Raw genomic sequence first — 22,705 nt, forward strand, 5'->3', positions numbered from 1 at the left:
TGAGAATTGAATCCAGTGCCTCACACTGAACCACGACCCCAGCCAGTCTTAGGTTTAAAAAAAAAAAAGTTGATTCCAGCAGAGTTAATGAGCTACATGAGACACTTTCTAAGTTGGACAGACTGGCTACAGTAAGTCTGAGAAAACTGGATTCAAGCTCACTGTTAACCCAGTCTCAGATCTTTTCCAATAAAGCGCCTCTCCCCCCCTCCCCTCTTCCTTTTCAACTCCAAAGAATGGATAGATGTGTTTCAAACAGGACTAGTTCTCTGTTGCACTGTCCTGGTCTGCAACAATGGAGGGAGTACCTCTGTGTTGCACTATCCTAGTCTGCAACACCGACAATGACGGAAAAAGGACTCAGACTCTGTGCACCGAGATCTGAGGAGAAGAGCTTTATTTGGGAGAGATGGAGCACTTGTCACAGAGGAAGCTGCTTCTGTCTTTACTGCGTATAACACTGTCTTTTATATGCTTGCAGATAAGCTAGCCATACATCCTAAAGGTCAAGCCCTGTGTAGGCAGTTACTAGCCTCCTTGGCAGATTAGAGGTTGGTAACAGAAAGGAAAAAACAACCAACCGTGTGAACGCAGAAGGTGACCATTTCACAGATCTCAGAAGAACTGTCTTACAGACCACAGAAGAACATCTTGTTCACAGAACACAGGAAAGGAGGATGGGGCCCTAGTCCCTGAGTGGCCTGAAAGGGGCACACCATGTCGGCCTCCTTCCAGGGGACGGGGCAGGGCCCTAGTCCCCAGCTGGCCTGTTTGGCATGTCTGTCTCCCACAGAATGTCATGTAGACCTCCTTCCAGAGGACAAGGCCCACAGTTCTCCTTGCTTACCTACCACACCTGGCTGCTATTGAACCCTTTGCATTGATATTTCTGTACCAAAATGCTCCTTATGCCCCAAGTCAAATGCTTCTATCTTACCATTTTCCAACATCTCCTAGTACATCACTCTTAGTGTATTTCTGTCCTCATTTTACGGGTCCTTTGCCAAATTGAGAACATAAGGATGCTCTGAGAAAGGATGGGGCCCAATTCACGTACGTGGCCCTTGTGCCTATTCCAGACCTGGTTTGCAGTATGAGTGTTGAAGAACGGAAATGTGGCCCTTCCAAGGATGACAGTTTCCTCTCTGAATTCAAGGCCCAGTATCCGTGCACGGAGGAAGTCTTCAGTGAGTGCTTTCTACGTGCATTTCACTTCAGATTCTTGAATCCTCACAGAACCTTAAACAATTTTATTTGATCTCTAGGTTCCAGCTGAAGCAACAGACTCTAAATAAGAATAATAATGCCTCAAGTTCACACAACTGGAGTGGAGCTAAAATGCACTTGTATATATATCACCCCAGGGCACTTGACCTTACAGCAGGTGGTCTCCTCCTGTGGGAGATTTTAGTATCCCTAATTTCTTACATCTCCCTCAAGGGTGCCAGTGCCCTAGGCTTCCTCCTACTCTCCATTTCTCACTCCCAGGATGACTGCTGTCCTGGACAACTTTCATGGGAACGATGGCTTTCTTATTTTAACCAAGAACACAGGTGCCTTAGCCCATCTTCTTGATACAACATACTACTTACTACACCCTGGGTAATTTATAAAGGCTGTAAATTGATTTCTTGCAGTTCTTGAGGCTGATAAGTCCAAGAGCATGACACAAAAGTGTGAAGAGGACCTTTGTGCTGCACGATGCACTATGGAAGGACAAGTGAGCGTTCATGAGATGGAAAGAGCAAGAAAGGACCACTGTCATCGCAAGCCCGCTCTAGGGACAACTGTTCCGCTCCCATGAGAACAACATTATTCCATTCATGAGGACAAAGCCCTCCTGACCTCCTGAACTTTAAAAAGTCCCATCTACTTAACATGGCTACATTACACATTCGGTTTCCAAAACATCATCTTTGGGGGGCACATGCAAGCCTGCACTGGGTTCGTGAAGTGAAATCTCTAACCTGAGCCTGGACAGTGTGCATAGTAGAAGGACGTCTCCACCTACCCAGGAATCTCCCTATCCTGACTCCGAGAGCCCTCATCCCAACCTGTTCTCTTTATTGGTTTGGGGGCAGGGTGACCAGACTAGGACCTATCCTCCATTATTGCTCATTTGTTTACTTAAAACAAATGTTTCTCACAATATCTTACAAACTGTGATTAATATTTTTAAAAACTGATTAAATATTTTAGTGGAAAAAACATCCTAAGTAGTAGTCCTGGGAAGCAGTGCTTCACACATTATCAAATGTGGTGGCCTAATGACAGACTCCTTGGAGCATTCGATACACTGATGTGCAACCTCATGGGCAGTGTATTCAATATAATATCTGCTTATCTTACAAAGGCAGTCTTAGAAGGCTAATGGTAGACAGGAACTCTTTGGGGGGGGGACCATTCTGGCAAGTCTATCATGATCCATGGCCCAGTGGGAGAGACCGGTTGGAGCCACATTGCACTCCTTAATCTGTCCCTCAGCCCCCTTGTCACTAAAGCCTTTGTCTATCATTCTACTCTTCTCTGAACCAGTTTGGTCTTTTCCAGACCCAAATCCCATAACCCTTGAGACATTCTTGAGAGTCACTTCTTTCCTTTCATCCCCAGTTATTTCTGCTACCAGGAAAATCATTCACTCTCTTACCATATCCGCAGTCAGTCCCCAACTCTGTGATGGCCCTGCTATGAGCTGCCTTTGTCTGTGCTTGTGTCCTCACTGTACTGAGCGTTTCTGAGGGTAGGGAGAGCATCTGGCTCATCTCCATGTTCTGGAAAAATCACTCTCAGAGTCTGATCCAGAGACTATGTTTAGAATGGATGAATGAATTCTGTAGACTTGGGAGGAGGAATTCACAATATAGAGAAGGGGAAGAGAATCAACAGACTCAGCACTTACAAGGTGCCATGTGTTCTCCATGCACTGGGCTTGATGTCCTTGAATTCTGATCATTGCCTAAAGTGGAAACCGATGGACAGAACAAATGTTTCTTGTCCAACATCCCACAACAGTCTCCAGATTCACCCTGTCGCAGACAGTGAAGGAGATTGTATTACATGGTCAGGAAGAAAGATAACCAAATGCTGGTTAATCAAAGGTTGTGCCATGGTAGAGGCCATGACTATGAGACCTACTATGGTACCTATGCCTCTTCACTCCTTCTTTTCTCATCCTGTTTCTCTTCCTATAAAATAAGTGAAGTCAATCAGATGACCATTCCAAGATGGCAATTGATGCTAGTAGCACTGTCTTTGGAACCTTAAGCATCCAAGGCAATACACTCTTGCTTTGGTAGGACAAGGTCAGCTGTGTCACACTTAAGCCAAGGAAGAGATCTTTCTTCAAGTCTACTATTATCTGTGATTTGGCAGAGTAGTAGATACACAGGAAAACCAGGAGCATCCATGTTCCGATGATTGTATCAGGATGGACTAGGCCACTAGACTTTCTTCCTCTAGGGTGAACAGCTAAAGCAGGTATGGGAGAAGCAGCAGAGCTGCTGCTCCTGGCCATTCTCCACTCCACCCCTATGCCTGTGCCCTTGGTCCTTTCTCTCTCTGTTTTCCAGGTTCCAGTAGTATCAATAAAGGATGAGTTCATGATGCCCAGTATTCTTTTGTTGAGAGACTGTCTGTCCCTTTCTGACTTTATTTCTAAGTTTCTGCTGACTGGAGAAGATATGCTAGCAATGTACACCCATGAGCTAAACTCTGCTTCTCCAAGAATCCAGATCCAGGGCAGTATATCTAGAACTAGAACATGGGGGTAAGAAATTATATGATCTGTTCCTACCAAATGGATCTGGCCTCAGCCTACATAAGCTGCATACCTGGGCTCCTACTAATACAAGAATACTCATTCACTGCCTGTCTCAAGCCTCTTCATGGTCTGTCTTCAGTCTGTATTTCTAGTTTTCCCTCTCCCCATCCTAGCACAACTCCATGCCTCTTCCCAAAGCATTCGCTTTTCCAAGAATGCTATTACAACATTGCCTGGGAGACTCTTCTTTGACCTTCAAAATCCCAAAGGTTAACTACCACCTCTTCCATGAATCTAGTCAATTTAATACACTCTTACTTATAAGTTGACATAATGTCTTGCCCTCTTTTATTTCCCCTAGAGTCAACAAATGTTTGTTTCATGGCCATTTGAAGTGGAAATATTCTAGGTGCTAAGAGTCAGCAATAATTAAGGACCAAGGGGCTGGGCACAGTGGCACATGCCAGTAATCTCAGTGACTTGAGAGGCTGAGGCAGGAGGATCACAAGTTGGAGGCTAGCCTTAGTGAGACCCTAAGCAACTTAGTGAGACCCTGTCTAAAATAAAATATAAAAAGGGCTGGGTATGTGGCTCAGTGGTAAAGCACCTCTGGGTTTAATCCCCTGTGCCCCAAAAATATGGAAAAAGGATATTCTTTGCCCCAGATTCTCATGTTCATTTGGGAAGCTCTCCTGTATTTGGGGATGACAGAATGACCAGTGGTGTGATAAGGGAGACTCAGGTGACTATAGGAGCAATGTGTCATTCAGAGACCCAGTTACAGAATTTTAGAGGCATCTGGAGGTGGTGATGTGAAAAGTGAGAACTGCAGCATGTTTCATTGTGATTCAGATGAGGCTGGCAGGTGGATGAGGGTTTTCCGGGTATAAGAAATAGCTCAGTATTTCCAGGTATAGTACAAAAGCTCAGGGAGCTAGAAGCATGGTATATTCAGAGATGATGATGTGTTTACTGAGGCCATTTGGAAGGGGCTGAGAGGGTTCTGGGACAGCAAGGCAGACAGGTGTGAGCACAGTATCCTATGAGACTGAAAGCCACTTGAAAAGTTTTTTTTTTTTTTTTTTTTTTTTTTTTTTCTCAGCCCAGTTGAAAATCTCAAGCCTCATAAGTGGTGTGATATTCCATTGGGGAAACATTCAGGGATATTTGAGTTGATTTCCATTTGGGGTTCTCATTAACATCTAAAGCACATCCTTAGCAGATCATCTTTATGGTTATTTTCATTCTGCACCAAGAAGGTAATGGCAGGGTTATAGAGGAGGCCTCCGTCAGCTAGAATACACACTGTCAGTTTAACAAAGCATTTCTACCAGTCAGATGGCTTTTGGCATGAGCAACATGAGGAGATTCCTGTTGGCAGGGAGTTCTGTCTGGCCACTGTAAAGAGAATGGACTGTAGGGGACAAGGCTGAGCTTGGGGAGTCGCAGGAACAGTGGAGAAAGGGGGGTGTGGGTTCCTGAAATGTAGTGAGTGGTCAAATTTGGAACCTGCTCCGGAGAGCAAATGGACAGTGTAACATAGGAACAGACGGAGAGAAGTAAACTGTTTTTACCCACCACAAATCTCACACAAAATGTGTCAACTCCTTCCCCAACTCACCAGTTCTCCAACTTTCCAGACACATACTGTGTCCAATTCCGACAATTCTGACACTACCTGGAATTAATCCCTGACTCCAAAACTTAAGTTCCCAGTCCCCAGAGATAGTCCGCAGAGGAGATGCCAAAGAATTGGGTGTCCAGGGTATAAACGTTACTACCCAACTTGGCTACAATGTCAAGTTTCCACAATATCCCCCTGTGTTCATGTTAGATAATTTTTTAGAATGGCTTACTGGAGCCAGGAAAACACTATTACTGGTTCATGATAAAAGATACAACCCAGGGACCGACAAATGAAAGAGGTACATATGGTAAGGTTGTGGGGAAGACACTGTATATCTGTTTGGAGGTTCCAACCCATCAACATCTCTACCCATTCAGCAACCCAGATTTACTCCATACCCCATGTTAAGGATTTTTTGTGTAGGTTTCTAATTTATTCACAAGATCGATTAGCTCATTGGACCTTAAAATTTACTCAATCTCTAATCCAACACCTTTGTCCAGAGATCCAGGGGCTAGGTTCAATGTTACCATATTTTTGTCAATTACAAATGAAAGTAATTTTTTAAAAAAATCTACCCTTTAAGCATGCCTTGGTCTTTCTGGTTGCCAGACCATTCCCAATCCTGAATCTACATAGGAGTGCTCAGTACCAGTGATCTCATTAGCAAAGAAAACAGTCCTTTCATTCCAGAGACTCCAAGAGACTTAGAAGTCTGTGGGTCAGAATCCCTGGACAAAGACCCAATAGTGTGGGCTAGGGATACATTTCAGTTGGTAGAGTGCTTGCCTCACATGCACAGTCCCTGGGTTCAATCCCCAGCACCACACACCCACACAAAAAAAACAATAGTATAACATTCAGTGTGTGCCTTTAGTGATCATGTGGTGAAAGGTTATGGAGAATAGCAGAAAATGTCCTTACTACTCACTCAAAATACTACCATCTGGGGCTGGAGTTGTAGCTCAGTGGTAGAGCATTTGCCTAGCATGCATGGAGCACTGGGTTTGAACCTCAGCACCACATAAAAATAAACAAAAAAAAATACATAAAGGTAATGTGTTCATCTACATCTAAAAAATATTTTTTAAAATGCCACCATCTATCCCATAAAACCAATTCAAAAGAGCATTTATGGGGAGGCATGTGAGAGAGACCCAGGGGGATTCATCTTTGGACCTGTTTGAGTTTTTTAATGGGAGAAGTATTCTAAAATGCCTACAATTTATTCTAAAAAATGACTGGATGGGTCAATAGTGCTGTAGATGAAATAAAGAGACAGTCTTGAAAGGATAAGCAGAACATGTTAATACTCAGGCACAGAGCATCTGGGGACAACCTCAACTGTGATCATTAGGGGTCCTCCAAAGTGTATGAAAAGGGGAGAGTTTACATTCCGTCAGTCATTTCCATATCAGATTGTTCACATGAAAACAATCTCTTGATGGCATCTTTTCATTTTCAAAGGAATAATAATCTCTACTATTTAAATCCATGTGAAGTGTCTCAGGATTTTTCTAGTCTAGAGGTTAAGACAGAATGGTTCATATTCATAAAACTCTATTCGGCATCTCTGTCTCTGTTAACTCATCGATGTTGAAGTGAAGCTGGTGAATAACCGGCTGTGGGAGAAGAGGCCAGTGAGCCTAAACTGAGGCTGGTCTTAAGCCTAAAAAAAAAACAGGACAGTGAAGTTCCCCTGGGTGCTTGCTGGGCAGCAGCCCCTTCCTGCAGGTGGCCTCCAGCTGGGAAAGATGGCAGTGAGAGGTAGCAGGGCATGAAAAGTGGAAGACCCACATGCAGATGGTATTTGGGGCTTCTGTTCTTTCTGAGGTTGTTCCTCTGGTTTCCTCGGGACTGTTTCCTAGACAATGTTTGGGTTTTGGTATGCATTCATTTACTGGAGTCTATGTAATAAACGTGTATACCTGAAGAAAATGTGTGAAAGTCAGGTTTAGAGAAAGGCATTTTAGATATCCTCCTGGAGAAATGATTTATGAATTTGAAAGTTGCTTGAGATCTGAATGTTAAGGAAACTCCAGGTTAAGGGTGTCCCTCTGGTGAATATTAAGGCTTTGAAGGAAGGAAAGTTTCCACACTGTGATGAAGGGACAGAAGGGCAAGGGGAACTCAGAGTAAAATTCTTAGGTGTCCCTACCTCAGCATGAGGGACTGATCCACTTGGGCTCCATTCCAGCCTTCAGTCTGAATCTCAAGCTTAGGAATATGTTTAACCTTCTGACTGTGGGGTTTCCCTTGTGAGCCGAAATGAGGCAGGCTGCCTGTTTGAACCAATTCAAATGTTTGCTTTTCTTCCAACTTGATTCCTTTGCAGAATACTGCCATATAACTCCAGCTACTTCATGAATTGAATAAATAATCGAATAAGTCTCTTGTTAACATGTTTTTATTTTCTTGGATGAAAATGGATGGCTTGTCAGAAAAAGCATGACACACCTTGGCCATGAAGACAACTGCCTCATCCCAAACTTCTGAGCTCTGACAATGTGTGTCCTGCATTGGTCTGGGTAGATGTCCTTCTCTGAGGAGGTGGTGTCTCCAGGGGACACTCTCTCTAGCTGCTTGAGTGCACTTGTTACTTCATTTTCAGAGGAAAGAGGAAGAGCCCACTAGGTAAAATGAGCACACGGTGTCATTTCTGAATAGCCAGGATCAAGTTCTGCTTAAATGCAAGAATCCCTTAGGATAGGTAAGGACCAGGTCCTGGGAGAACCCTGTGCTGGGAAGGGCTATATCTTGAATCCATCATTTGGACTCGGTTCTGCCAGGGGCGCGTCCTGGATCACTAGTCAATCAGCGGCGTGTGGGCGGGGTTTGGGGAACTGTCCAATCAGAAGCACAGTTGGGGAGAGGCGTCGCTCCTTATTTCTCGCGATCTTACTTCCTGGAGCCGCCATAGTAGGAATCTCGCGATGCTGCTGAGGGAGGCTCCCGAGGACTGAACCGCTGCGGCTCTGTGACGTACGCAGACTCAGGCAGGGTGGGCTGCGTAGGGAGGACGCTGGAGCCCGAGGTCAGGAAATGGTGAGTGGTGTAGGGCGGAAGTCCTCAAGAGAGCGGTCTCCTTGGAACCGACCGGAAGCAGCTGGGGTGACCCTGGCCTCCGGGCCTGAGCTCCGGAGTCTGCAGCGGCCCGCTCCGCCCTTCCCACCCAGCCGGCGCCGTGGGGCTGGACCGGCCCCAGGGATGGCCGCGTCAGGTCCCGTCCTCTCGCAGCCGCTTCGGCCTGGAGTCTTCTCAGAGCAGCTGGGCATCCGCAGCCCCGCGTCTCCCCCTACGGTGCGGTGACGGTGGGAGGGTCGCGGGGAGACTCCCCTTTCTCCGCAGAGTAGTCCTGGTTACCCCGAACCTTCTAAATGCTTGGGAAGCAGGGTCTCAAATACACAACCTGCCCCCTCAGCCCCGTGCTTCTTTGGGGCTGGCAGTAAATCCCTGAATATCCAGATACTTCCCCCAAATTGTCAAACTCATGGGTAAAGGGGATCCACATGTACGTGTGGTTGGTTGTCAGTGGAAGGGTGTTGCCCTCCGTGATGTCATCGTTATTTTCCCTGGGCTGTTTCTAGACAGTTTTTTTTTAAAACAAAATGCTGATTGAGGAAGGACATGACATCATTTGAAAGGAGTATTGCAATAGGGTGACAGCCCCAACTGTTAAGGTCTGGAAGCATCTGAAGCATTAGGCAGAAAAGGACTTCCCGTTCTATGGAGGAGCTAACGGAAGTAGAAACTAGGTGGGAGAGGAGGAGAGGACGGAGGGTGGAGGGTGGCAACATCATCTCCTAGATGTGAGAGCGTTTCCCCAGTGGTCAGTATCTTAGGATGACAGTAAAGGAGGGTTGTGTGCTGGTTCAGGCTGACTCAAAGTTCGGGGGCCTTGAGGAAGAATAGAAATACAAGGAAATTTCGGTTAACAGATCATTTCAACTAATCATTTTTTGAGGCAAAAAGTGGGAATTTGGAAAGAGTGATCTGCCCTTGCAGATTCAAAAAGGGCAGAGAACATCATTTTGGTGTAATGAGACCAGTGTTTCTTTGTACTGTGTTTCCTCAGCACAACAAGAAAATGTTGTGAGGTGGGCATTCTTGAATCACCATTATCTACCATGATTACAGTGTTTGGGTAGAGTTCATCATCCTCAGGTGATGTTTATGCATCCAGGGACTTGGTCTAATCAGAATGTAATTTTGCTGATTGAGGAAGTCTATGTGGGGCAGTCTGATGGAAAGACACCTTTGGCTTCTGCCCCTGGAGGAAAATGTTTATGAATTTGAGAGTTTATTTGGGTGTATGGTATAAAGAATAATCTTGTTTTTGCTCCACAGTCTGACATAGACAACTAAAATCCTTGGAAGTTCCTGGGCAATAGGAGTGTCTTTCGTTGTTTATCATGAGTCCATATGAGGCAATGTCTGAATTCTCTCTTAATGACATAGCAGAGTTGAACCTGGGCCTTGTGTATTCTAAATAGTTGCTTCAGCACTGAGCTACATCCCCAGTCCTTTTTTATTTTAAAGCAAGATTTTACAGGTTGCCCAGGCAGGCCTCTTGATCCTCCAGTGTCAGCCTGCCACTAACTGGGATTGCAGGCTTGTGCCACCACACCTGACTCTAGCCATTGTTTTTTAATTTCATTTTGAGACAGGCCTTGAACTTGCTATCCTCCTGCCTCAGTTTCTTGAGTAGCTGCAATTACAGGCAGACACCACAGTCCCAGCTCAAGGCTTTTAATATTATTTGCCTTTTGTTTCTTTTCATCTACTAATTTGATTCTAGGAATTTTGTTGTTTAGCTTTTTAAGGTGGCTGATTGCATTAATGGATTTTTAAGTGTTATTCTTTTATATTTATACTAGTTTCCACTTAGTTTTGGTATATAATTGTTTATGAATTGATGGATGTAATTGGTATCTGGTGAGGATTTTTTCTTTATAAGAGATGTTTGTGAGTTTTGTTTTTTCTGTCTCTCTAGTTTTGGTATGGAAATATGGACATCATGGCATAGATTATTAAGTATGACCTCTGCTTCTATTACTGGGAAGAGATTGTAGATGATTGTCATATTTTCATTAAATGTTAGTCAAAACAAAGCAGTGAGACCATGTGGGCCTGGTCCTTCCTGTTATTGTTTTAATTTCTTTAATACATATAGTCTTACTTACATTGTTGGTCTCTCTTTGTGAGAGTTTTTGTGGCTTGCTTCTTTCTAGGAATTGGTAGATTTCATACAAGTGACAAAATTGATGGGCATGGAATTGTTTATAAAATTCCTGGAGGGTCCTTTCACAGGATTAGTAGGGATGGCAACTCTTTCATTACAGATATTGGTAATTTCTGTTCTTTAGTTGTAGTTAGTTTGGCTAAATAAGTTCTATCAGATATATATGTATATGTATGTATGTACTGGTGATTGAATCCAGAGAGGGGTACTTTACCACTGATCTACATCCCCAGTCCTTTTTGAGACAGGATATCACTAAGTTGCTGAGGCCATCCTCAACTTGTGATCCTCTTGCTTCAACCTCCTGAGTTGCTGGGGTTGCTGGGATTACTGGTGTGTACCACCGAGTATGGTGAATTCTGTTGATTTTGATGATCTTGTGAAGGAACCAGCTTTTGGTTCTATTGATTTCCTACTGATGTTTCATTGATATCTTCTGTAGTTGTTTTTCTCTATTTAAGATTATTGGGCTTTTTAAAAAATTTTTTTCTTATTTTTTATTTTTTTGCCTCAGATATGCTAGGCAAGGGCTTTGCCACAGAGCTACATCCCTACTCCCCTTTTCCTGGTTTTCAAATATGTAATGTTAGACTATTGAATTGAGAGTTTTTTCTTTTATATGCATTCATTTGTTTAAATTTCTCCCTCAGAACTCCTTTTCTACAACCCAGCAGTGATATTAAGATGTGTGTTCATTTTCATGTATTTTGAAATACTTAAATTTCTTTTGAGAGTTTTCCTTTGACCTGTTTGTCTTTTAAAAGTGAGTAATTTAATCTGTAGTTCCTTCTAGGTTTTCCAATTGTCATTCTGTTATTGATTTCCACTTGCATTATAATATAATTCAAGGGCAACTATGATTTCTGTTTTTTTAGTTGTTTTAGGGTGTGTCCTGTAGTCTGAACGTGGTCTATGTTGGTGAATATTCTTAGTGATCTTGAAGAATCTGTGCTCAGGTTATGAATGCAACCAAGGGGTAGACAACTTGTCTAGCATACACAAGTCTTGGGTTTGATCCTCAGTGCTGGGAAAAATAATGAAAAGAACGTGTCCATGGCTGTCGATGGACAAAGCATTCTGCCATGTCCAGTAACTCCAGAAATCATGCCGTTGATTTCAAATATACCATTAGTAATTTTCTGCCTTCTTGATCTGTGAATTACTGTTGAACATTCCAGACATGATTGTGCTGAATCTCTAACATGATCTGTGATTTTCGTTTCAGTTCCATTCTTTTGTCTCATGTCATTTTAGGGGAATACATATTAAAGATTGTCACATTTTCTTGGAGAATGGACTGCTTTATCATTTAATCCCTTTATTCCTTATTCTTTTGTTTTCAGATACAGCTTAATTAGTCTCAGTATATCTTCTAGAGGGGTTTTTATATCAATGTAAGAATAGGGTATCATTCTGCATAAATTTATTTAGTCATTATTTTTATATTGATCTTATTTCTAAAATATACATTTTAATTGACAAAGATTGCATACAATTATAATTTGAAGCATAATGCTTTCAAAATGTATACCTTGTCAAGTGGCTAATTGATCGATATGTTACTTTACATATCTAGATTTTGTTTTAGAACACTTAAGATATAATTGCATAATGGTTTTCCAGAGTACAATACAATGATCTTAACTATAATCAACATAATATAATTATAATGGTTTTTCTCATAGAGAATACAAGGTTGGGTCTTGTTTTCTAGTATATTTTGCCATATTGCCTTTTAATTGATATATGCAGATAGTTCACATATATAATTATCACTGTGTTTGGATTAATAAGTGTCATATTTGTGATGGTTTTCTGTTTTGGTTGCTGTGGGTTTTTGTTTAAGCTTCCTGTGTTTTTCTGTGGTTCTCATTATACTGGGTTAGTTTACAATTCTATTTTCTCTCCTCCATTAGCATATAAAATATACTCATTTTCTAAATATTTTAGTGATTTCCCAGAGTTATCAAAGCCCATTTATAGCTAATGTATTTTCAAATGACAATGTCCTGTTTCATGAGAGTGCAGCTACCTTAGTATGTTTCCAGCTCCTCTTTCCTATCCCACATACACTTGCTTTCATTCATTTTATGTCATTAGGTGTAACCACTCAATGCATTGCTGATGCTATCAATTTAAGAAATATTTGTCTATTAATACAAATAGAAATAAAGTTTTTATTGTACTTCTGTTTAATTATTTCCTAATACTTCTTTTTTTTTCTTTTTTTCTTTTCTTTTTTTTAATTAAAAATCGTAAATTTACATAGGGCAATATTGTTTGATTCATTCTTTTATTTTTCCCTCCCCCCCACCCCCTTTTTACCTCCCCCCCACCCCCCTTTTCCCTCTATACAGTCCTTCCTTCCTCCATTCTTACCACCCTCCTTGTCCCTAACCCTAAACCTAACCCTAACCCTAACGCTAACCCCTCCTACCCCCCATTATATGTCCTCATCCGCTTATCAGTGAGATCATTCCTCCTTTAGTTTTTTGAGATTGGCTTATCTCACTTAGCATGATATCCTCCAATTTCATCCATTTGCCTGCAAATGCCATAATTTTATCATTCTTCATGGCGGAGTAATATTCCATTGTATATATATGCCACAGTTTCTTTATCCATTCATCAACTGAAGGGCATCTAGGTTGATTTCACAATCTGGCTATAATGAATTGAGCAGCTATGAACATTGATGTGGCTGTATCTCTGTAGTATGTTGATTTTAAGTCCTTTGGGTACAGGCCAAGGAGTGGGATATCTGGGTCAAATGGTGGTTCCATTCTAAGCTTTCTGAGGAATATCCATACTGCTTTTCAGAGTGGCTGCACTAATTTGCAACCCCACCAGCAATGTATGAGTGTACCTTTTTCCCCACATCCTCTCCAACACCTATTGTTGCTTGTGTTCTTGATAATCGCCATGCTAATGGGGCGAGATGGAATCTTAGGGTGGTTTTGATTTGCATTTCTCTTATTACTAGAGGTGTTGAACATTTTTTCATATATCTGTTGATTGCTTGTACACCTTCTGTGAAGTGTCTGTTCATTTCCTTAGCCCATTTGTTGATTGGATTATTTGTATTCTTGGTGTAGAGTTTTTTGAGTTCTTTATAGATTCTGGAAATTAGCACCCTATCTGAAGTATGAGTGGCAAAGATATTCTCCCACTCTGTAGGCTCTCTCTTCACATTACTGATAGTTTCCTTTGCTGAGAGAAAGCTTTTTAGTTTGAATCTATCCCAGTTATTGATTCTTGCTTTTATTTCTTGTGCTATGGGAATCCTGTTAAGGAAATCTGATCCTAAGCCAACAAGTTGAAGGTTTGGACCTACTTTTTCTTCTATAAGATGCAGGGTCTCTGGTCTGATTTCAAGGTCCTTGATCCATTATGAGTTGAGTTTTGTGCAGGGTGAGAGATAGGGGTTTAGTTTCATTCTGTTGCATATGGATTTCCAGTTTTCCCAGCACCATTTGTTGAAGAGGCTATCTTTTCTCCATTGCATATTTTTGGCACTTTGTCTAGTATGAGAAAATTGTATTTATTTGGGTTTGTGTCCATGTCCTCTATTCTGTACCATTGATCTACCTGTCTATTTTGGTACCAGTACCATGCCGTTTTTGTTACTATTGCTTTGTAATAGAGTTGAAGATCTGGTATTGCGATATCCCCTGCTTCGCTCTTTCTACTGAGGATTGCTTTAGCTATTCTGGGTTTCTTATTCTTCCAGATGAATTTCATAATTGCTTGCTCTATTTCTGTAAGGTACATCATTGGGATTTTAATTGGAATTGCACTGAATCTGTATAGCACTTTTGCTAGTATGGCCATTTTGACAATATTAATTCTGCCTATCCAAGAACATGGGAGATCTTTCCATCTTCTAAGGTTTTCTTTAATTTCCTTCTTTAGTGTTCAGTAGTTCTCATTGTAGAGGTCTTTCACCTCTTTTGTGAGATTGATTCCCAAGTATTTTATTTTTTTCGATGCTATTGTGAATGGGGTAGTTTTCCTAATTTCTCTTTTTGAAGATACATCACTTATGTATAAAAATGCCCTAATACTTCTTTATGTGAGCAGCATTCTCACATCTTTTTCGTTCTTGCTAAAGAATTTCTTTCAGTAAGACATGCAAAGCAGGGCTGGCATCATGGCTTAGTGGTAGAGCACTTGCCTAGCATATGTGGGGCCCTGGGTTTGATACTCAGCACCACATAAAAAAATTTTTAAAAAATAAATAAGTTATTGAAAAAAGACATTCAGAGCAGATATAATGATGAAACAGTCTCTGAATCTTATTATGTTCTTTCCCTTTTTCAGACCTCATAAGTTCAATAATTTCTCAGCTCATTGTTTGATCTGCTGACTCCAACGTACCATGGAATACCTATAGTGATGGTTTCATTTGAGTTCTTATAATTCGTACCTGAAAAGTTTCTACATGATCTTCTTGATAACTTCTGTATCTTTATTGATATGTTATTCATATGCCCTTTACCTGACTTTCCTTAACTTTTTCACCATGATTGCATCAGTTACCTGAAAGCTTTTCCCTATCAAGTTCATTGTCTGAGATTTCTCAGAAATGACCTTTCTTCCCCCACCCCTTGGTGGTGCTGGGGATTGAACCCAGGGCCTTATGCATGCAAGGCACGCACTCTACCAACTGAGCTATAGCCCCAACCCCAGAATGCCCTTTCTTAATTTATTTATTTCCATTGGTGACCCTATTTTCCTTTTGATTTTTGTTGTTGTTGTTATATTTCTTGATAAGTGGGCATTTGAATAGTTGAATGGTTAACTTTAGAAATTGAATTTTCCTTCTTTTCCATTGTTGAGGCAGGAAGATTAGAGTGATTTGAAGTTGGGGTTTTCTTTGACCCCCAACATTTGGCTCTAGAAATCACCCATATTGTCACTGCTTTGGGTAATACTATTTTTTTCCCAAGATGGAATATATGAAAACCAGAATTTTCAAATGGTTTTTTTCCTCCCCACTGACAGAAGCAGAAGGCGATTTTTCTCAGGATGGAACTGTGTTACTTTGTATCCTTTCTAGCGATGGATGGAAACTCAAAACCTCAAAAACGGGTGCTAAAACTGGGTCCCCTTGAAGTTTTATTTCTCAAATTTATCTTCTCTTGGTCTTAAGCAGTTCATCAGGGATATTTGAGATTTTCCTAACCTTGTTCTATTTTTGAGTTTCTTCTGGAATAATGCACCTCTGGATCTGCCTCTCTGTTCCTCCACTTTAGAGACAATGGATTGCCTTTTTACCTTAGGCCTCTTGAGTCTTGAAGAGTTGTGGATTTTATATTTCTTTGCCTCTTTCTCGGGCAGTTGGGAATGTCCTCTTTATGTTCTTCCATGCTCACTGGAAAGTGGAATAAGTACATTGATTTTTTTTGATGTTCAGTGACCTTATTTAACCCTCAACATTCCTTCCCTTTGCTCCCTTCAACAAGATAAGGTGTTTAAAAGCCTGGGGACTCCTTCCTTTGGCGTGGCAGGAGACTGAAATCACCCAAACATCTGCCCAAGGTGTGGGAGTGAATTCTCACAGTAGCTTCCCTGTTAACCTGTCTAAAGCTGCCAAGCTAGGTGCATCTCCTTGCTCGTGTTCCCTGTTTGAAACATCTGCCCGCCCCTCTCCATGAGCCCTCAGTAGTAAGTCTTCACGTCCTCTCTGTTTTGTGTGCTATATCTCTGTGAGCCTCATCATTACAGCCACTCCTCAGGTGACCAAAGCCTTTTGCACCATGAAGAGACCCGAACCACCTTCTGTGTCTGTCTTTTCTTGCTCTAACTTGCTAACTGCTCTCCTGCCTGATAGGCAGCATGCACTGGGACTTACATTTGCTAGATATAAGGGGGTCTCTCTCTTTTTTTTTTTTAATATATTTTTTAGTTGTAGGTGGACACAACACTTTTATTTTATTTTATTTTTATGTGGTGCTGAAGAGCGAACCCAGGGCCTCTTGCATGCTAGGCGAGCACACTACCACTGAGCCAAAACCCCAGCCCATAAGGGCTGTGACCTGTGCAGTTTTGCTTATTGCTGCCACATCAGTGAATTGTGACTCATATTGCCATGTTGTAAGGAAGAGAAACAGAAATTAGTATTTCTTTCTCAAATTAATTCTTTATTTAAATTATTCATCATGAAGTATGCTCAAAAGAATGAATAAAATGTTTGTGGTAAGATTTATTAATAAAAGCAATATAAATATCCTGGAAATCATCATCAAGATTCATAACTAGGGCAGCCATTTAAGCCTCCAGGTGTTCCCTGAGTAAATCATTACTGTCCTGCCTCATTGTGACCATTTTCCTGCACTTTGTCTACCTTTCCTATCTTTACCTTGCATGATTTTTCACTAAGTAAATTTCTTTTAGGTTTTCCCCTTAGGACTTTGAATAAGTGAATATTAAGGGAGTTACAGGGAAAACCATTATGGGTGCTCCTTTTGCCTCACTGTTTCACACAGTTCCCAAGGTGGAGGCCACTGTGTCAGACTTTTTCAAGGTTAATTTTCAATGTTGTGAGAAATAGTACATCTGTCTCTACAGAGGAATGCACAGTACATCCTCTGGTCATTAGGGAAAAATCAAGCACCCTGTATACAGTGATAAAGTTGAAATTAAAAGAAGTGATAGGGAAATATATTGATAGATCAGCTGTTCATGCATAACTCTTTGCTTGTAGTGTTCATCAACACTTAACTAATCCTTAATCCTTAATTGTTTTTCGTTTGGGTTTTTTTTATGAAACAAGAGATTGAAATCAGGAGCACTCAACCAGTGAGCTGTATCCCTGATCCATTTTATTTTTTATTTTTGAGAATGGGTCTTGCTAAATCATCTAGGGTGGCTTCAAACTCGTGACCCTCCTGACTCTGTCTCCCAAGTAACTGGGCTCATAGGCACATGCCACCTGTGCCGGGCTCATTGCATGTGTTGTAGGTTTTTTGTTCTCCCTAGTTTTAGTCTTTTATCTCCTTTTAATTTTCATATATTAAAAAATTTCACTCCATTTTTGTGGTTTATTCTTTTTATTAGGAAAGTATTACATCCAAAATATATGTCACTGCCTTCTCAGAATCCCATTTCAGTGTATAATGCATCCATGGAATAGATGGGAATAAAATTCTTGTTTCACAGTAAATAACAGTTTGTCCCTGCCCAATTTATTCAAGAGTTTATTATTTCTGCCACTGTTGTACAATGTTTATTATGTAGTGAGGCAGTTTTTTGTTTGTATGTCCATCGAATACTGTTTTTCTTACCAATGATGTATTTGTTAATTCTGTGTTAATAGTATAGTATCCTGCTGGGAGTGCTGGTACACATCTGTAATCCCAGCTCCTTTGGTGGCTAAGGCAAGAGGATTGTAAGTTGGAAGACATCCTGGGTAACTTAGCAAGACCTTGTCCCCAGAATTTTTTGAAGAAAGGGATAGTGATGTTGGTTAGTAGTAGAATTCCTGTATGTTCAATACAAAGTACCACTCCCAAAAAATTAAAATTAAAAAGTAGTATCTTGTTCTGAATAGTAGTGTAAAAGACTTTTATCAATATTAGGTGAGCTATTTTCTAGTTACAGTGATTTTAATCATTATACATTTCAAGCATTTATTATACCTACTAGGTTGGGGAAAGCAGTTTTTAACATCTAGTCAAAAGTGTGTTTGGGGAATTATTCAATTTTACTGATATGTGTTGGTGATATATACCTCATTCCAAGATCATTGACATATACTGTTTGGCTACACTGAACCCCTCTTTACAGTTAAGCTAGTGAGATCAATAGCAGTCACAGTTCCTAGATGCTGGTAAAGGTTGAACTTGGTTCTTAAGCATTTCTAAGAACTTGTGGTCTTAGGAAAGTTGGTGTTAACTCTCTTGTGCATACCCAGTGGTAGGACTTTGTTATGAGAGGTTCTACAGATCAGGTGTACAACAAGACGTTGGGTGAGCCAGGAGCACAGTGTGTGTTCCTGTACTACTGTTGTGTTAACACACAGTTCGAGGTTAGCATCAGAATTGTGAGGATGTGAGTATGGATGGAGAGTAAGAGTGTGATGACCAAATCGTGGAATGAACACAGCATCATGTCAACTTTTTATGAAATGAGTCTCAATTGCCAGTATGAAGTCTTACCGTTCTTCTTGGAAATCATATGGGATGTTTTTAGGATTCAGTGACCTTTGATGATGTTGCTGTGACCTTCACTCTGGGAGAGTGGACTTTGCTGGATCCTTCCCAGAAGCAGCTCTACAGAGATGTGATGTGTGATACCTTCAAGAACCTGGCCTCTATAAGTAAGTGTGACAATGTTCCCTCACTTAGTCAATCACAGGACAATTGTTTTCTTGCTCATTAGTGCTGCTTCATGTTATGGGATACGGAAAAGAAAATTTGTGTGAATATATCAGGTTTGGTCAAATTATGCTATCAACCTAGCTAGATAATTGTTCATCAGTGTTTAATAATTGATACTGATTTTTCTGGGTCTTTTAGAAAAAGAAAGAGAAGATCAGACCATTGAAGATGTGTACAAGAATCCCAGAAGAGAATTAAGGTAATTGGCACTCATAGGAGAAATCAAAGTCCCTCGAAAATCTGGCAGTGACAAGAAATCTTAAAAACAAGCAAATGGTACTAATAAGCCCAGCTTCATATTGATTTTGTCTCATAAAATGTTCTCCCAACATGCATTCAGGAAATTTAAAATCCAAAATGTTCTAATATTGGAAACATCTAGAGCACCAACATGATGCCTGATGTGACATGTTCTTGGGGGTTCATTATGTACAAGCTTTATAACATGCATAAAATTATTTAAAAATATTGTGTGACATTACCGTTAGGCGGTTTAGGTGCTGTGATACAAAAGTGAATTTTGTGTTTCATTGTGACCCATCTTTGAGCTACCTTAATAAGTATATGCAAAATATTTGAAGATCCAAACATTTTTGATCCACAGTATTTTCCAAAGGGTACTCAATTGCATTTAAAGGTGATACAGACATCCAGTGTTTGCCAGTTCTTGGAAACAGTATTAAGATACTCCATAATAATACAACTATTTTGATAATAGCAGTGCTTCTCATTTCTTCCAGAAGTCAAGTGGTAGGGAGATGCTGTGAGCATGAAGAAGGTAGTCAATGTGGAGAAACTGTCAGCTGGAAACCAGATTGTTTTGTGAACAAGATAGTTCCTCCAGGAGTAAAATCAAGTGAAAACCCTGTGTGTGAAGAAGTCCTCGTTGGTCATTCATCTATAAATGTGCCCCTCAGAGCTCATGCTGAACAGAAACCATATGATTATCCAGAATATGGGGAGAATCCATGTAAATATAAGGAATGTGGAAAAGCCTTCAGTTCTCTCCAATACTTTGAGGAGTATGAAGGAACTCACACTGAGGGCCGATATCATGAATGTAAACAATGTGGAAGAGTCTTCAGTCTTCCCAGTTCCCTTCAAGTACATGAAAGAATTCACACTGGAGAGAAACCCTTTGTATGCAAAGATTGTGGGAAAGCCTTTACTCGTTCCAGGTCTGTTTACAGACATGAAAGAACTCACACTGGAGAGAAGCCTTATGTATGTAAGGATTGTGGGAAAGCCTTGTGTGATTCAAGTTCCCTTACAATACATGAAAGAACTCACACTGGAGAGAAACCCTATGTATGTAAGAATTGTGGGAAAGCTTTCACTCATAGTAGGTCCTTTTACAGGCATGAAAGAACTCACAGTGGAGAGAAACCCTATATATGTAAGCAATGTGGGAAAGGCTTGAGTGATTCAAGTACCCTTAAAATACATGAAAGAACTCACAGTGGAGAGAAACCCTATGTTTGTAAGGAATGTGGGAAAACCTTTAGTTCTTCCAGTTACATTCGAATACATGAAAAAGCTCACACTGGAGAGAAACGGTATATTTGTAAAAAATGTGGAAATGCCTTTGGTTATTACAGTTCACTTAAAAAGCATGAAAGAATTCACATTGGAGGAAAACGCTTTATGTAAGGAGAGTGGGATATCTTTTACATATTTTATTTCCTTTCACAAACAAATTTACCCTGGGGATAAATCCTATGTCTGTAAACAATGTGGGAAAAAATATAGTCACTGCAGTCATGTTCTTAGACATCAGAGAACCCAAAATGGAGACAAGCCCTATGTATATAAAGAGTGTGGAAACATCATTAGTTCTTCCATTATCTTGAAATATGTGAAAGAATTCACACAGGAGACAAACACTATATATGTGAGCAATGTGGAAAGGGCTTTCATTCTTTCCATTATATTGAAATCCATGAATGAACTCCATGTTGGAGAGAAACCTTGTGTGTGGAAGCATTGTGGGAAAGCAGCCATTCCGTTTCCTTTCACAGACATGGAAGAACTCACGCTGGAGAATAACCCTGAATAAAGAATGTGGAAGACTTCATTATTACATAAGCTTTCTAGCAGATTTGAGAATGCACATTGCAGAGAACTTGTATTAATGTAAAGCATGTGGGAATGCCTCTAGTCATCTTGGTTCAACATACATATATCCATAGCTACAGTACGGAGAGAAACCTGGAATAGAAAAGAGAGGCAAAAAGGTCCAGTTGGCCTACATGTACACAGGATCAAAACTCTTCAAATGTGAAAAATACAAGATAGTTTTCAGTTTTAACAGTTTCAATGTCCTATGAAAGTTCTTCAGGTAGTGGAATCCTATAAATGCATTAATATGAAGAGCTTGATGTAAAATAATTTGTTTAGTATTCTCTAGAGACTTCACTGTAAGAAACATGCTAAAACTTACATTGTGTTCATAAGTGACTCATTCTGAAAGTAGATCTCTGCAGTCTATATTTCTAATTTATATTCTTGAAAATAAATGTTGAGAAAACACACCTCGGTAGGTTTCATTTAGGTAATAGCATGAGAGTCTATATATGTAGTTGTCTTTCAATCAGATAATGAGTTTTTGTCCTTTGAACTTGAACCATGTTGGATCCATAGGTGAATTGGTGAATTGAACTGTATTTCGGGTGTGCCATAGGCCTAATTTTTATGCAGTTTTAAAATAATTGTGGTTAAAGGACTTCTGAAAATGAGTTGGTTTTGGAGTTTTTTTGTTTTTTTTCTTTTTTTGGTACTGGGTTGTACATTGTTTTTAGAAAGACTTTCTTGTAGATTTTTTCTTTTGATTTTGTGTTTTCACAAAAATTTATCGGCAAAATTCAAAATGTAGTGATAAAATATATTTTGGGGGATACATTTCTAATAAGAATAATGAGATTCTTTTAAGGGGGAATAACAATTCAGTTAATTGGGAGTTAAAAGTTAAGAGTTTGCTGTCAAATTAATTACAAATATGTTCTGTAAAAATCATTCTTAGCTGAAGGACTTTGCAAATTTAGGCAGATTTGGCCTACAAATTATAGTTGGAGAATAAGAGATTTTTACCAGTACCAAGGAAGAAACAAAAAGCAGAAGAAATCAAAGACCACCAATAATAGATATTGTTTCTTACCTTTTTTTCTAATTATATTTGTATGGTTCTTTATTTCACATTTCATTGCATTTGACCTCCTTATTGACAAAGTCATCTATTTGCTCAGAGATGGATTAGAATTATTTACCAAAATAGAGAAGGAATAAATTTGTACTTATTGACTACCAAAATTAAATTTTTTTTAGTCCTTTTTTGGTACCCAAAAAAGGGTTCTGGATTGAACCCAGAAATACTTAACCACCAAACCACATTGAACCCAGAGGTGCCTCACCACTGAGCAACATGCCCAGTCCCCCTTTTTTAAAACCTAGAAACAGGATCTCATAAGTTGCTTAGAGCCTCCCTAAGTTGCTGAGGCTGACTTTGAACTTGGATTCTCTTGCCTCAGATTCCAAACCACTGGAATTATAGGTGTGCACCACCACACCCAGCACAAGCTAGTGATTCTATTTGGAGATGGCAGGATCTCTAACAGGTGGGGCCTAGTTGAAAAACAGAACAGCTGAGATGTGATAGATGTTGGAACACAAGCCTCTTCCTCACTTTTTGCTCCTAAGCC

General features: G+C 40.3%; 2 protein-coding genes across 2 annotated transcripts in view; both read left to right on the forward strand.

The window, feature by feature from the left end:
• The window catches only part of LOC306646922 (uncharacterized protein), a 123,631-nt gene that overhangs the window by 73,948 nt on the left and 26,978 nt on the right, over positions 1-22,705 (forward strand). The window lies entirely within an intron of this gene.
• LOC306646409 (uncharacterized protein) lies at positions 8,430-22,321 on the forward strand (the record flags this gene model as incomplete). Its single annotated transcript, XM_079115058.1, has 4 exons — positions 8,430-8,687; positions 18,823-18,949; positions 19,149-19,209; positions 19,751-22,321. The coding sequence occupies 4 exons, from the start codon at positions 8,430-8,432 to the stop codon at positions 20,658-20,660; spliced, it is 1,356 nt and encodes a 451-aa protein (XP_078971184.1). The 3' UTR covers positions 20,661-22,321.

Source organism: Sciurus vulgaris, assembly GCF_902686455.1.
Source record: "Sciurus vulgaris genome assembly, chromosome: 16".
Classification (NCBI taxonomy): Eukaryota; Metazoa; Chordata; class Mammalia; order Rodentia; family Sciuridae; genus Sciurus; species Sciurus vulgaris.